General features: G+C 33.6%; 1 protein-coding gene across 1 annotated transcript in view; it reads right to left on the reverse strand.

Moving 5' to 3' along the window:
* The window catches only part of LOC132747972 (unconventional myosin-IXAa-like), a 118,499-nt gene that overhangs the window by 89,072 nt on the left and 12,275 nt on the right, over nt 1-17,152 (reverse strand). Inside the window, exon 2 of the mRNA XM_060737508.1 lies at nt 6,952-8,136. Coding sequence (XP_060593491.1) covers nt 6,952-7,848 — 897 coding nt within the window. The 5' untranslated portion in view covers nt 7,849-8,136. The remainder of the gene's footprint in view (nt 1-6,951; nt 8,137-17,152) is intronic.

Here is a 17,152-nt window from a genome sequence, read left to right on the forward strand (position 1 = left end):
CAACAATTATGACATATAAATAGATAAATATTTTTACATTGTTGTTTTCATCACAGGGACAATAACAACATAATAATTCTGCTCAGCTGCCTTCAAGCATTTATGGTTAGTTGTTGTTTTTTTTCCTGCTAGTACAGGAGCACTATGCACTTGAAATATTCCCAATTATTAACAGTATAAATAGCACACACATATAATGCACTGTGCCAAGATATGCCTGACTGTATATTCTACAGAAAAATTCTATTTTCCTCTTCGAACACCACCATGTATTTTACGAGAACATAATCTGCTAAATTGAAGATAATCAGGCTAAATTAAACAGAGACTTCGGCAAACACTTTCTATGATATAGTTTAATCAAGATCTTCCTATTTCAAAGACAGAAAACACCTGTTGCTTACCATCAATCGACAGAATCAAATTTAGTGGTAATTTACCTTTGCATGAAATATGTATATATAGGGTTTTTGTATAATTGTAAGAGTAATCGAGTATAACAAACACGGAGAGAAGTGAAAAAGGAACCCTCAGCGGTCTGGAAGTCTGGTAGCGCTCATTTCAAAGTTAGATGGGCTGTCTTGTTAAATAAATAAATACATCGACTTAATTACACAAATATTCCTGATCCATGTTCTGTTTTCAACCATGATTGAAGAACAATTATAAATATACAAGAGAATTATGTTTTGACGTAATATAAATGGGCAGTGTCGTGTGCAAAGATTAAAATCTACTCAAGCTTCTAATTAAAAAAATGTTTGTTAACTTTGTTGAATATTTTAAGTCAGATCATATGGCGACTTTCCAGCTTAAATGGTGGAGGAAGACCCCTGGTGCCCTTTCTAGCATTTTTTTCAAGTGGAACTTTAACATAAATTATAAGTTGAAAAAGGGGCATAATTCTGTCAAAATGCTTGATAGAGTTACCTCCTCCTGTCTACAGGTTGGGGGTCATGATGGTGAACAAGTGTGCAAAGTTTCAAAGCCATATGTCAATGGACTTTGAAAATATTTGAACTATTACAAAAACTTTAACATAAGTGGTTACGCCGACGCCGACGCGGACGCCGACGCTTGGGTGACTACAACAGCTCTACTTATTCTTATCGAATAGTCGAGCTAAAAATACCTGACGGGAATCGAACCTTCAGAGGTTAGGGCAAGTGATTTGATGTTGGCGACCTTATCCACTTGGTCATGGAGGCACCAATAAACGAAGTAAGTGAAAGAACATAAATATGATGTCTTCAGAGTGTAGCAGGCATATATATTTATTTTTAGTCCCCGCAAGAAAACCACAAGACTCACTCCAGAAGAATGTTAGTTAGTTGTTTTGTTGTCGTTGTTTTTTTTTATTATTACAGTGCAACTAGTACAGAAATTACTCAACTAAAGTTCTTTTTTTGTTTGCAAGGAGTTAAGCTCTATTTTTACATAGGACCTAGTCTTATCAGTACACTTCTTTATGTAATCAGTTCAATGAAAACGCTTTTCTTTAACTTTCGACGTTTTGTCTTCTTCAGAAAAAATTGACGTTTATAAAATAACAAATGATAAATGGCGCATTTTTTTTTTCAGTAAATTTCTTTGAAATTTTAGTTGGATGATGGGGGGGGGGGGAGGGGGGGGTCAGAATAACTACATATGAATTGGTAGTATGAACACTGGTCTAGACTATTAAGCCTGTTCAAACATACATTGACCTACAATCACATCCCTTTATGCCAGGTTATGTGAAACTGATGGAAAATATGTTGTAACAAGGACCATTAGCACATGCCTGGGTACTTTCATTCTCATAATCCAAATTAAATACCCAGCTACAGGATCCAATGAGATAGATGAATCAGCAAGAAATTAAATCTAACCTTTGCATCCTTACAGCCAATATATAATGTTTCATATTAAAATAATTATCATTTACATACTTTAAACTTTGACAGACTTGGTAAAGTGATCCAGGTTTTCTATAAATGGTTCAGATGTTATTTCAGACTACAGTTCTTATTCTTAATTCATTAGCAGCATTGAAAACTGTGCAATAGCAGCAACATGATCACAGAGGGATCTCATATTCTAGTTGAGTAATTTGATGGCATCTCGGATAGTATGTATTATGTAATGCTCATTAGTAAGAAAGAAAATGAAAATACATGATGCAGAGAAGAAACACATGTATGTATACTACTATCAACTGAACATCTCCACCCAGCCCTTTGTAAGATATAAACTAGAAATGTGTCCATAGGACACGGATGCCCCCACACGCCACTGTTCTGTCAATCTTATGACTCTAGGTCAAATATTTTTTGGACTACATGTGCCACAAATTGAAAAATCAAAATCAACAAAGGGCCATAATTCTGTTAAATTTGGTCGCAGCAAAAATTCCTTCCTTTACTACCATCTACACATTAAGGTTGTTCATCCCTGGAAGTTTAAGCAAAATCTGCCATCCGGTTTAAGATGAGTTGCGTTCACAAAATTTCTACATAGTATATAGTGAAAAAATCAACAAAGGGCCATAATTATGTAAAATTTTGTCGCAGCAAAAATTCCTTCCTTTACTACCATCTACACATTAAGGTTGTTCATCCCTAGAAGTTTAAGCAAAATCTGCCATCCGATTTAAGAGGAGTTGCGTTCACAAAATTTCTACATAGTATATAGTGAGAAAATCAACAAAGGGCCATAATTATGTTAAATTTGGTCGCAGCAAAAATTCCCCCCTTTACTACCATCTACACATTAAGGTTGTTCATCCCTGGAAGTTTAAGCAAAATCTGCCATCCGGTTTAAGATGAGTTGCGTTCACAAAATTTCTACATAGTATATAGTGAACAAGAGCTGTCCGTAAGACAGCGCGCTCGACTTTTTTATTGCTTGCCAATAAAAAAAGTTTTTGCAGTAAAAGGCAATACAAGAATCTCTGTATTTTTAAAGTGAACAATGGCCATGAGCATTAAGATATTTAGTATATTGGACATGTTTGGGAATCATGATTGTAAACAAGTATTCCAACTTTCAAATTAATATCTCAAACAGTTCAGTCAAAAAGTGGACTGGTACTAAAAACTTAACCAAGATTCTAAGTCGATAAAAGGCCTTAATTTTTAAAACAAATCCTTGACAGAGTTACCTTCTCTTGCGTACAGATGGGGGTAATGATGTGAAATAGCATTAAAAGTTTCAAAGCAATATCTCAAAGGGTTAAGGCAATAAGTGGATTTTACCCATATTCAATGTATTTTCTAAGTCAAAAAGGGGCAATAATTCTGTCAAAAACCTTGACAGAGTTATGTCCTCTTGTCTGTTGATGAAGGTCGTGATGGTAAACAAGTATGGTCAGTTTCAAAGCAATACCTCCAATGGTTTTGAAATAAAGTGAGGTGGTACAAAAAACTTAACCAAGCTCAATACACTTTCTAAGTCAAAAAAGGGCCATAATTCTGTCAAAAACCTTGACAGAGTTATGTACTCTTGTCTGTAGATGGAGGTTATGATGGTGAACAAGTATGGTAAGTTTCAAAGCCATACTTGTAATACTTCTGAAATAAAGTGGGGTGGTACGAAAAACTTAACCAAGGTGTGACGCCAACGCCGACGCCGACGCCGGGGCGAGTAGGATAGCTCCCCTTTTCATAGAAAAGTCGAGCTAAAAAATCAACAAAGGGCCATAATTCTGTTAAATTTGGTCGCAGCAAAAATTCCTTCCTTTACTACCATCTACACATTAAGGTTGTTCATCTCTGGAAGTTTAAGCAAAATCTGCCATCCGGTTTAAGAGGAGTTGCGTTCACAAGATTTCGGGACGTACGGACAGACGGACGGACGGACAGACGTACGGCGTGACGGACACTCGGACGGACAAGTGCAACGCTATATGCTCCCACTCTGTGGGGGCATAAAAATACGGATTTTGGTTTTCTTCATAAAGAGTTACCTAATGAAGACAATATACTAGTAGTCATCGCTTATGGACCACAAGTTAGAATTAGGCCGCAACCTGTCAAATGAAATATAGCTAAAACAGTAAGTAAGCATGATATAAGATATATGTCTTAATGTCAAAAAAGACAAACTGTTGTAGAGGAAGAGGTTACGTATAAATATTCATTAAATTTACTGTATGATACCTTTAAATAAACAAAAGCCTAAAGTAAGCCATTACTACCCATCTTAAGGGCCAGTTACACAGACGGTCGGTCCCCAATCGGTCACTTAATTTTAAATTTACTCGCTGTTATGATCGGTTGTCATTCGTGATTTTATTTCTGGTTTTCTGTGTAAACATCCATCGGTGACAGACAGCAAACTTAAACGGGGTTGAATCGTTGATAAAAATGCTGAAATACTATCGGCTTTAATCGTTTGTAAATCGGAGCTAAATCGGGCGCACACTGATTAATGGGTGTTTGATAGCTAGTCATCAGTGGTGAAACATTTTCCGTCAGATATGGCCAGTGATTCAAATTTGGTTATCTTTGTCCGATCGGCGATATTGGTGATTAAGAGCTTGCATATCTCTTGATATAGGTTGCTGTCGGTTATTTGTAAAATATTTTCACCGATCGAGAATTTTAAACATGTTTAAAAATCCGAATCGATAATTTTTCACCGATGAAACTTATCTTTCCCCAATAGCAGTTGATAGGTGGAAAACAGGTGACCAATTGGTGATATCGGTGTTAAATACGTTGTCATCGGTTCACTCCGTAATTTGGCTAAAAAAACCCGATCAATCACCGATGGCTCTGTGTAACTGGGGTGTTAGTGACTGGGTAAATTCAAATGATGTCAAAAAAAGGTTTCCAAGAATGGTGCCATTTTTAACTCTGTTAAAGGTCTGAATAAAAAGCTTTAAAGGAGAAAACCACTCTACAACGCAACAAGGCCAATGAGTTTGTGACAAAAAGATTTTTCAAGTTATTTTCCAATATAAATTCTTGACTTTTTTAGTGGAATGGGGGGAGGGGGAGGGTTGAACCCTGGACAATTTTTGTTTTGTTTGTTTGTTTCATTATTTTACGCCTGTTCCCAACAGTATTTCAGTCATATAGGCGGGTAGTTTCCTAACCATCGTTCCTGGAGAGTTACACCAGTACTAGACTACCTTCCTCCGCGCTAAACTACCAAAGCATCTCCCAGGGATCGAAGAGAATGCAAGAAAATGCAGGTATTAAGCATGTGAATCAATCACATTATTTTATACATTATGCATACCTCATGATTTTCAAATACATGAACATCTTATTTCAATAAATTCACAAATTAACCCCCTATCTTTAACTTAAATTTTCATTTTTTATTTTCATTTTATTTTGGCATTTTTTATTTTCGTTGTTTTTTTCCAATTTTCTTCTTTACTGTGAACAAGTCATTATTTCTTTACACAATCATGCAGGCATGTGCATTCTAAATAAATCAAAAAGGACATTCATTAAGTAAATCATTCTGACAAGGGCTGACCCATATTTTACGGTTAAACCAATTCATATCAATTCAGACGGTGGTCAGTTTATTACATATCATTACATTCAGCGCTAAAAATAACTCATTCGATATTATTACATCATGCAATTACTGAAGTAGTTAATCATAATTAGTAGTGTGAACTTAGTAACTTATACAAGTTGTCGTAACACATCATATCTAATGAATAAATATAACATGTATTTTCATTTTGCAAACCGTAAAAACGGTCCTAAAAACGGTCATAAATATGTTGATAAACATGCGCAAATACAATAACAATAATAACAATTCTCTAATTATTGATTAAAAATTGTGCTGCCCCTTGAAAAAAAACTGTATGGGAGGGAAGAGTCTGAATAAAATATGGAAAAAATTTTTAACAGATATTCTCTGCCTTGTATTTTTTTAAACTAAATTAGCCGGGGGAATGGGGGGGCAGGTAGGGGTTTGAGATCGCCCCCCCTGAGACCCAGAAAGGTATAATCTGGTTATATCTTTGATACGTGATCTAAATGCCTCGGCCATTATGGAAATCAGAACGTCTGCCAAAAACAACAAAAGTAAATTAATTGAAACAGCCACAGTAATTGGCAAAGATAAACGGCTCATACAGGCAATTTATTTTTAACCTTGCTGTTATTTATGATGGCTGTTTTCATATTTTATTGTAATGAAATGCTATAAAAACAAGTCAGTTACAATATATTAATATCTAAACAACAGATGAACAAATATGTTGACCTACTTTCCCTGCTCATATGATATTTATTAATGGGCTGAACTAACTTTGGTTGATAAATCTGACTTCTTTCACCAAACATTTGGACACCTTTCAAGCTACTGCTTTTTAAGTTTTAGCAGGATACTTCATTACAATTAAAGCATCAGCCTTAATAATACAAGCACCAATGGCATGGAATTCATCATTCAATTTTTCATGAATTTCAGATATTATAGCAAATCATGATGCTCAGTTGATCCAACAGAATCACTGGGTAAATAGGCAGACACAATAACCAGTAGGTCACCACAACAAATGTTGCTTCAATCACAAGTCAGGTTACAAAATGAATATGGCACAGTCATGTGGGTGTACTCATTTTGTTTTTTTTATTATAGGTCTTGTCTCAAGCTAACCTTTTAATTTACAAATTTTATTAGAAAAAGTTAGGAAGTCTATTTTTACGATTCAGAAACCTTGACCTATTGACATAATCAACCTGAAATCAGCACGAGCATTGAGGTCTAGGAAAGGCAACCAACACTCCAAATATTAAACACAAATTGTTAAGTGTGGAAAGTGTGGGGACAGATCGGAAACTATCGCTTTCATTTTTAAATTTGACAAGCATAAAAATATAATTTCTGCATTTTCAAATAAATATTCATCTCAAACAAAATAGGTTCTGTACCAACGCATATAAATAGTACCATCTACAACAAAGTAAAATACAAGACATTATAAATACAAACCTCAAGCACCGGTCCAGCACCAAGGATAGTTTGTTCCACACCACTTCCGTGTAATCCTTTGTGACTCAAAGCTGTTAAATGATGTAGCAACAAATTTGTACTTTCGGTTTTTCCGCTCCCAGATTCTCCCGATATCACAATGCATTGGTTTTTCTTGGTCCGTAACATAGTGTAAAAAGCTGCATCTGCGATCGCAAAAATATGTGGCGGCAGATCGCCTAAACGTTTGTTTTGGTACATTTTGACATATTTAGGATTGTAAATGGGAAAAAATTTAAATGGATTTACAGCTATCAAAATAGATCCTACGTAAGTGTATATGTTTGAATTGTGAAATCTAGATTTGATATTTTCAAGTAATGTTCGCTCATTGAGGTCGGGTAAGTTGCATAGGTCCGAATATTCTTTATTGCTTGTTGGCTGATTTAAGAATGCTGTTAGGAAATTATCTACAGGATTTGGATCGGAGTATTCCATCCACAATGAAGTTCGATTTGAATTTTCACGATTCTTTCTACGAATATAAAATCTGTAGCCAGTATATAAGCCATGCCCTCTGTCAACTTCAGCATTGACTATTGTTGTAGGCCATAACAATTGTATTCTAACGGGGTTTTCAAGCTCATCTAAACGTCTTTCTTTACACAACTGGCCGGCTGTGGACAGCACTTCAGCCAGTTCATAATTATCCGAATCACGTAAATTCAACTTTTGGACTGCAACTTTTACCACGTCTTCTGCCTTTGAAATTTTCTCAGCTTCAACAGATACATATTCTTGATCCTGACTGAGCGGCCCAGTGTATATCCGAACCATGTAAGTTTCCATACTCATCCTACGAATGATGGACACGCTCCCTCGACCAGGATTGGCCGACAAGGGACTCAATGCCATCATTACAGAGACTTTTTCACAAAAATTTCATAAAACTCGTTTTTTAACCTAACACATTCACTTTTGATTAATAAACCCATATCCACAAATTGTTCTGTATCACAGAATATATATCCAAATCTACTATATAAAACTCTTTGTGTTGCTCTTGTCTTTACACCAGTCCAGATTATCTCTAAACTCCCAATATTAATCTCTACTCCAAATAAATAATCTCCATTCCCAACATATTCTCTACTCCCCTATATGATGAATATGCCGTATCTATCACAACTGCTCAGAGAAATCCACCTGAAAAATAGAAAATCATACGTTATACCAACTCTCTAATGTTTCCACCATCATAACATCACTGTTAATACCATTATCAATTTTACAATTGGTAAATCAATTTCTATGTCTAATGTACTTGGTGGTGTTTTTTATAACATGATATAGGAATTCAACAAAGACTGCCTACATCGAACAAGCAGTGTTCCTCTCCCCATCCCTCAACTACATCAAAATACCTAAAATACTAAAAGGAAACAATAGATATATATATTTTCCCAACAAATTCGATTGAAAAACACTTATCATTTTTATAGATCACTTATCAATTTCTATCATCAATTTCTCCTGGTAAAGAAGTTGTGCATAAATTGTAGATTCAACAAAACCGAATTTTTTTTTCCATTGAAAATACATCTTTATTCCACATATAGGCCGGCTTGGCTTCATACTAGTGTTAAGGACTTACCATTTTTGGTTCTAGCAGGGTATGTGTTAAAACCTTTTTAATAGTAAACCCTAAAGTTTTTTTTACATGACGGGACTCAAGATTATAAAACCAAATCACATCAGCATTAATAAGTGTTAATCAAAAAAAAAATTTCAGTTCTAAATATTAACCAATTGGATGAATATTAAGGAACAGCAAAAACCGTAAATATGTATGGTAAATCATATTTTTCAAATTTCTGAATTCTGAGCCAAATTTCATAGGTTTACAAACTCCCCCCTGAGGACATCTGAATAATATCACACAAATAACATGTGAGGAATGAACTTCTCTCGGAAAATGTATTACTGGTATAAACTAATCTATGCTTATATAAACTATCATAAAACCTGTGCCATTTCTTTGAACTTAGGACTGTTTTCAAACTGAAATGAATGTTATAATTTTTAATATAATAATTATATAATAAGCTGCGATAAAGAGATAATATGACTTTCCTATGATATCTACTGGATCATTTCATCTGGTATTAAAAGAAAATAATCAAAATAGACAAGTGCAATAATTTTTTTACTCCTAATTTGAGACCACCTGTTAAAAGAATTCATATATATATATAAGTTGTAGGAAAATTTTGCTGTCTGTTCAACACTTAAACACATCAGTACATTCAGTTTTTTTACTAGTCACAATGACACTGTCAAGGTCACATGACCACATTCCAAAGAGCAAAAAATCCTAGGTCCTACCAAAGAAACAAAAACAACTGTGATTCCCTCATGTATTTTGCTTCAGCCCAAGATTGTGTGCCTTGTTTGAATCATTAACCTTCAGTAAACTAATATTAAAAAGTAATTTCCTATCGCAATAAAAGAATTAATCTCTTCCACTGCACCAACCCAAAGAAGTGATGAAATTAAACCACAACACCAACAATATCAATTCAGTTTTAAACTGCACAAAATGGACACATACCAGACTATAAAATTGTCCTCCTTTAAGTTAAATCCTTACAAAACACAAGTGCATGCCATTTTACACAAACTGTGCACACACACACACATATATATATCTCATACATATTTTATTCAACCCTCTAGTATTTTACAACTCAACAGCAACCCCTGATGCATGAAATAGATATTTTCATTTTACTATAATTTTGTCTGATTTTACATAATCACCATCCATGCATTCGTATAAACATCATATTATTAATTCACTCTTCCAAAACATCCTCTTTTTTATCAATTTTATCTCTTTTTTTCTTCCTTTTTTATTATGTTTTTTATTTTTATTCTTTTAAATGCATTCGTAATTATTAACTTCGAATCATTAATTCACTTTTCCAAACATCCTCTTTTTCATCAATTTTATCTTTTTTCCTTCTTTTTTTTTTAAATTTTTATATATTTTTTTTACATTTTTCTTAATCAATTTATCTATTTTCCTTTTTCCTATCTAGTTTTATTTTGTTTTGTTTTTTTAGTGAAAAGCCTCACACTTAACCAAGTTATTTTCATCGAGCATCTCATTTAAGGTGAAAAAAAAGAAAAGAAAAAACAAACGAAACCACTAAAAAACATGCGATTTAACATTCCTGACAATCAATTATCTACCTGGTATGAGATAGTCATTTCAGTCCACAAAAAACTCATTTACAACTGCAAATAAATAACACTAAGACACACTTAGTCAGTCACGTAAAACAAAAAAATATGTCCTTTCTATATACAAGTATATACATGCAAGAGGTATCTAATAATGGTTAAGTCCATTAATTTGTCAAAAATATTTCGTTCACTAGGTTGACATACTCTTGAAAGTGTTATCCTTTCTATGCTTCTTTTTTGTTTGTTTTGGTTTTTGTTTTTTTTTCGTTAAGTTCATAACTTTAATATACAAACATGGAGTCAATACTGAGGAGGCTATCTAGCTAGCTTATGAACGTCAGTGTTTCTACTGGACATAAACCATGTCAGTGAAAAACTAGCTTACCAACAAGAGTGCAAGAGTGGTTAAAGCCCTTATACATGTATATTATGAGATACTTTCTTATATATTTATTCACCTTTAATGTTTGCATATTTTAATGCTCATTATGAGTATTATGATGTTTTACCAACATCGTTTCATTACTCAGGTACATTACTCAGGTGCCGTGCCTGAAATAATGCATGGAGGGGCACCCGAGGTCTTCCTTTACCAATAAAGCTGGAAAGGCGCCATATGACCTATACTTTGTTGTTGCAACATTAAACCCTACCAAAACATAAACAGCAAATAAAAACAATAATATGACTTGAGGTGTCTGTGTATGTATTACCGGTACATCAAAACTGTTGCTCTTACTATATAATAAGATTGATGAACACCTTTGTCTCCCTGAATTTGTGAAATAGACTGCCCTGGCTTTTTAAATCAATTTCAAAGTTGGAACAGTCCATTGTTAATGTTTGGGATCTTTATTTCATAAGGTTAACATACAGCAGCAAACAGTTGAGTTACGTCCATGCAGACTGTCTCTCCTCTGTCAAGTAAAAGACTTTACATTAGGGTTCATTTGACTATTCTCACAGCTACATGCAACTCTAATCTATCTGTTTTAATATTGAAGAACAGTCCCATAAGCCACTTTGTGTAATATAATTAATTCTAACACGACCCGCATTTTTCCCTATTGAACATAGAAGAACAGAAAGTGTGTGTTATTATGCAACAGATGCACAGTTTGACGTTCTATATTTAGACATGTGACGTAATCATTATACACGTGACGTAACCACTAAAAATCCGACGCACTGAAAATAAATATGGAAACAAATCAGGCGCAATTTTGCTTAACTATCAAGTACGGCAACATTTATTTGTTGATGTCGTGTTTGAGAATCGAAATAATATATCCAAATCAGTGATTTTATCACTTGATAACATCACTGTCGTTCGGATGCGCATCATTATATCACTCGGGCTACGCCCTCGTGATATAATTCCTCGCATTCGAACTCCAAACAGTGATGTTATTGAGCGATAAAATCACTGTTTGGGATATATTATTTCTTAAATAGTAGACATTAGCACAGCTTAGTTCTAGTTATGTTTCTTTTAATTATTCATTTCTTTGTTTAAAATGAAACACACTTGTAAAAATATCAGCTTTTCATACATGTAATACACGAAATTTTATTTCTTCAACTTAAACACTTACTTAACCAGATTTCAGCCAGGCGAAAGTAACTCAAAATCTGATTAACCTAAACCACTAATCCACTGAGTCACAAAATCCAAAAGATGTGCCATGTTTGCTAATAATATAAATACAAAACTTTCAGTTTCAAAACTTCATCTGAACTCAAATGAAACAAATTAAAATAAAAAATTAAGATTTCGCTTATCAACTAAGGCATTCTAATTTGTATTTAAATTAAGATGTCATAAAAATACTCTGTTTCACTCTATGTAAACAATGAATGTCACTTTGTGGGAGTCCAAAAGAACACAAAATATCCTAAAATCTAACCTTTAAAGTACAGGATGCCACTGAGTTGCCAAAATTGTTACCCTGTCAAAGATTTGGTTAACAATTTACAAAAACCTTCAATAAAATTCCAAATCACAAACTAAATTCCTTTATCTGTTATCATACATATATTACTATAGTTTTGTTAAGAAACTTTTCATGTTTATATCATCATCACTATCAAGTTCTAACTTCCTGGACTGACCTGATCAAGTATTGTTGAAGTCATTTAAGGAAGCTAACTCATTGCTTTAATCATTAATGATGTCAACAATCTTTATGACCTATTTTACCTTTGTCTATGCCCTGGAGTAAAAGTTTGTACACATTTCCTAAAACTCCTAGAAATCTAATCCCACTTCACCACTACAATACAGTCATAATTACTTCAATAACAGGAGTTCATTTTACACCACAAACACTATTAACAAATGTAAGAAAATTCCAAAATATTTGTATCTCATTTTATAAACAAAAATGTTTTAATCTTCCTACTTTAACATCACATCTGGCGAATTGAGTTCATAAAATCTAAACATGTAGTACCTTCTTACCGTACAATTTGTTTAAAACATCCAACGATAAAATCCCCCTAAACACTTTACATAATCAATAATTAATAATAATAAAATATTATTCAACTATACTCCCTCCCCATTAAACTTTTTGTCTCTTCGTAACTTTCATGGTTTTATGTTAAGACTACACAAATAAGCATAGTACACGTTAAACTCGCGCGCGACCCAATCTCGATAAGATCAATATATTTACATTCTATATCTCTCTTGTCACCTACTCATAAAACCTTACAATATTATGATCTATTTTTAGCCATTAAATAGGATATAATAATTAACGTATGCCCTTCACATATATCAATACCACAAAGCTTGATGCTCGAATCATTATTACACATTTTTATTACATATTATCATTACACATCATAAAATGTGTCATATAATATAAACTTGCGCTATTTTTCTTAATTGAGTAATTAATTAGCACAAAAAATGACAAAGGCAATATATTAAAAGTGTTATTAAGCTAGTAAATAAATATGGAGGTCTGACTGGATATTCTTAATTCTTGTAAACATGTGATAAACAAGTAAATATGACAAAATAATGTACATGTATTTAACTGTAAAATAGCTAAATAAAACAACACATTTTTAAATTGAAACTGGAGTTGATTTTTATATTCGAACCTACATTACTATCATAGGTTACCAGTTTTTTAATAGATCTTAAACCTGTGAATTTTTCCAGTGTTTGGCTTCATTTAGCAAACAGTGCAGACCATGCTCAGTTGGCAGGGATGTTCCAGCTGGTCTTGGTCTGCACTGGTCCCTGCAAACGGCTTGAATCTGTAGCAAACAGCTGGCTAAACATTAATTACTGTTTATGAAATTCGTAAGAGCACAGCACAGACCCCAAGATTATCACCTTGATTCTCTTAAAGTTTACTTGTATCATAGTTTGGAGACCTTTCTGTTGAAAATGTGTCAGGGTTAAATCGTATACATATACATGCACAGTGCGTTAACTGGAGTGCGGGTATTAGTTACCCGCACTCCAGAGCATGCCCATTGATTGGCTCATTTTTGCTGGGGTTTACATATTGTGACGGCAGTGAAAGTGAAATCGACAGAAATGTCATATTAAGATGCTCGTTCATTGGTTCATTTTTGCCGGGGTTTCATATTGTAACAACAGGGAACGTGTTTTTATGTTTGACTATGATACAAAAGAGAAAGAACACCAAAACACTCGGTAATCTGATTAATACTCGGGGGGCAACGCCCCCTCGTACAAATCAGATAACCTCGTGTTTCGGTGCTCTTTCTATTACTTAGGAGCTAATTTTGATTCCTGCACTGGATAACAAAATCCAATATCAAAGATAATATATATATATTATACATGTAGATACATGTGGATATATTCCTGAGACCACAATACAGTAAAGTTCACATGGCGGCTTCCAAGCTTTACTGATGGACGTATACCTAGGTGTCTCTATGTGCATGAACCAATGTTTCTTAAGCTAGATGCAAAACTTCTTCATTTGAAAGAATCCAAAGTATCTGGCAAGATTCATACCCACAGTGGTGAGGAGCAAGTGGTTTGAAGTTAACAACCTTTAAACCAGGCAGCCACAGACACCCCTTTACCGTGTACGTAGCTTTGTATAGTACACAATATGAACTGTACATAGCTTTGTATATGAAGAAGAGTCACTACCATCATCCGGTGTCTTTAGTGAGGATTTATGACAGTAAATGTAACACTTACCTACAATAAAATGACACCAATGCTGAAATTGTCGGCTAATGACAGTGAACTAATTGGAGATGCAGGCATTAATTGTTTTTTATAGCATGACAACACATTCATAGATAATCAACAATCTCATAAACCACTGGATACATCATCATCACTATCAGAAAAGTTACATTTTCATAGCAAAAAAAACAACTTACTGGTAAACTACCAATTTCATAGCAAAACGGGAAAAAAAGCTTACATTTTGCACAGCAAAAGCAGAGTTTTATAGAAAATACCTAACATTTCATAACAAAACAAATATTCAATATCATCATAGGCAAAAAAGAAATTTATCAGTAAAATGACAAAGTTTACAAACATTTTACATTTTTATCTAAAAAAAAACAAACAAAAAAACCTTTTTTCAAATTTCAGTAAACTAAATGTTTTTTTAAAGTAAAAAGAAGTAAAAAGACAGAAGCATATAATCGCAATATTACTTTTTTCTTACTTTTATATCTTTTGTTCCACAAAGGTAATAAAACTTACACAACAAAAAATATGACTATTTTAACAAAGGATTTGCTGAATTCTAAATATATGTTAAGATTTTTCATAAATAATGCAAACCAACATCACCCGTCACTGTTCACTATTCAGTCAGTACATATTTGAAAATTTTCCCTGTAAATGATGAATGGTTTTGTCCCGGTTAAAAGATGGACAAGCCCATTTAAGATATCAAGCATGGGTAAGGGTTAATAATAACAATATTAAAATGTCTAACATTTCTTTATATTACTTAAGATGATTAGCTTAAATCTCTTTACGTTAACATGATTAAGAAATACCTACGGCACTTGGATCCTATCGGGGAAACCATACTAATCATTTCATTCAGTCAGGCTAAAATCTTTGTGGAAAAGAAAGAAATACCTGAAAACTGTTGATACGGCCATGCTGTCTTCCAGTTTAGGGTCCCTATTAACATAACATGACCATTCCCCCCTATTCATCTGACTCCAGATGATTCATCAAGATAATTAAACTTTTGTTTATTGTACCAACCTCAAATACCCAACAAGCCACATTTAATGTAAATTATTATATACCCGGGCAATAAAAATCTCTATAAATAGAAAAGTGAAATCAGTGTTATCTCTTTTATCCGCTAATTTGCTAGGTAACTGGAAATAGAAAATACCCCACTAGCTAATTTCTGTAAGATAATACAAAATACTAACATTACTATTTACTGGTATTTGACCACATTTCTCTGATGTCAGAATTAACCCCTTAAAACTATGCAAATAATGATGAATGGATTTGGCCTGTATGCTATTGTAAATACTAAACATCAGATATACCAAATATATTCATGTTCACTGAACTTGAAAGAAAAATTGTTAAATTTAAAAAAATCACAGGAATAGTATATTTTTTTTTAATTAAAAAATCGATCTATAATCATTAAAAGAAATGGTCTACAATAATTATGGTCTGCTATTAGCAAATTGCCAATTGTGGTCTTTCGAGTTAATCAGAATTCCAATCCCTAAAATATTACATCAATCAAATCATTCAGATACTTCATATTCCATTAACCAAACCTTTAAGACCCAAACCCCTTATCTGGAATAACTGAGGTAAGATTGTGGTTTACTTCACATGAAATTCTGTGTTATTGCCTTTATTGCAACTTGAGTTCCCTTTATTGCAACTTGAGTTCGCAAAATAATGAGTTCAACAATTCATTCATATTCAAGTTCCAAGATTTGCAACCGATTGAATCATTCTAACCAAGCACAAAAGAAAACAAGAGCTGTCGGTAGGACAGCAACGCTCGACTATTCTTAGTGCTTGATAGTAAAAAAAATGCTTGATACAGTTACCTCCTCCTGTTTACAGGTTGGGGTCATGATGGTGAACAAGTGTGCAAAGTTTCAAAGCCATATGTCTATGGACTTTGAAAATATTTGAACTATTACAAAAACTTTAACGTAAATTCTAAGTCGAACAAGAGCTGTCGGTAGGACAGCAACGCTAGACTATTCTTAGTGCTTGATAGTTAAAAATTCCTGATACAGTTACCTCCTCCTGTTTACAGGTTGGGGTCATGATGGTGAACAAGTGTGCAAAGTTTCAAAGCCATATGTCAATGGACTTTGAAAATATTTGAACTATTACAAAAACTTTAACGTAAATTCTAAGTCAAAAAAGGGGCATAATTCTGTCAAAATGCTTGATACAGTTACCTCCTCTTGTCTACAGGTTGGGGTCATGATGGTGAACAAGTGTGCAAAGTTTCAAAGCCATATGTCAATGGACTTTGAAAATATTTGAACTATTACAAAAACTTTAACGTAAATTCTAAGTCGAAAAAGGGGCATAATTCTGTCAAAATGCTTGATAGAGTTACCTCCTCCTGTCTACAGGTTGGGGTCATGATGGTGAACAAGTGTGCAAAGTTTCAAAGCAATATGTCTATGGACTTTGAAAATATTTGAACTATTACAAAAACTTTAACATAAGTGGTTACGCCGACGCCGACGCTCGGGTGACTGCAATAGCTCTACTTATTCTTATCGAATAGTCGAGCTAAAAAGGGGCATAATTCTGTCAAAATGCTTGATAGAGTTACCTTCTCCTGTCTACAGGTTGGGGTCATGATGGTGAACAAGTTTGCAAAGTTTCAAAGCCATATGTCTATGGACTTTGAAAATATTTGAACTATTTCAAAAACTTTAACGTAAATTCTAAGTCGAAAAAGGGGCATAATTCTGTCAAAATGCTTGATAG

Source organism: Ruditapes philippinarum, unplaced genomic scaffold, assembly GCF_026571515.1.
Source record: "Ruditapes philippinarum isolate M1 unplaced genomic scaffold, ASM2657151v2 ctg449_1_1_1_1, whole genome shotgun sequence".
In the NCBI taxonomy this organism is placed as follows: Eukaryota; Metazoa; Mollusca; class Bivalvia; order Venerida; family Veneridae; genus Ruditapes; species Ruditapes philippinarum.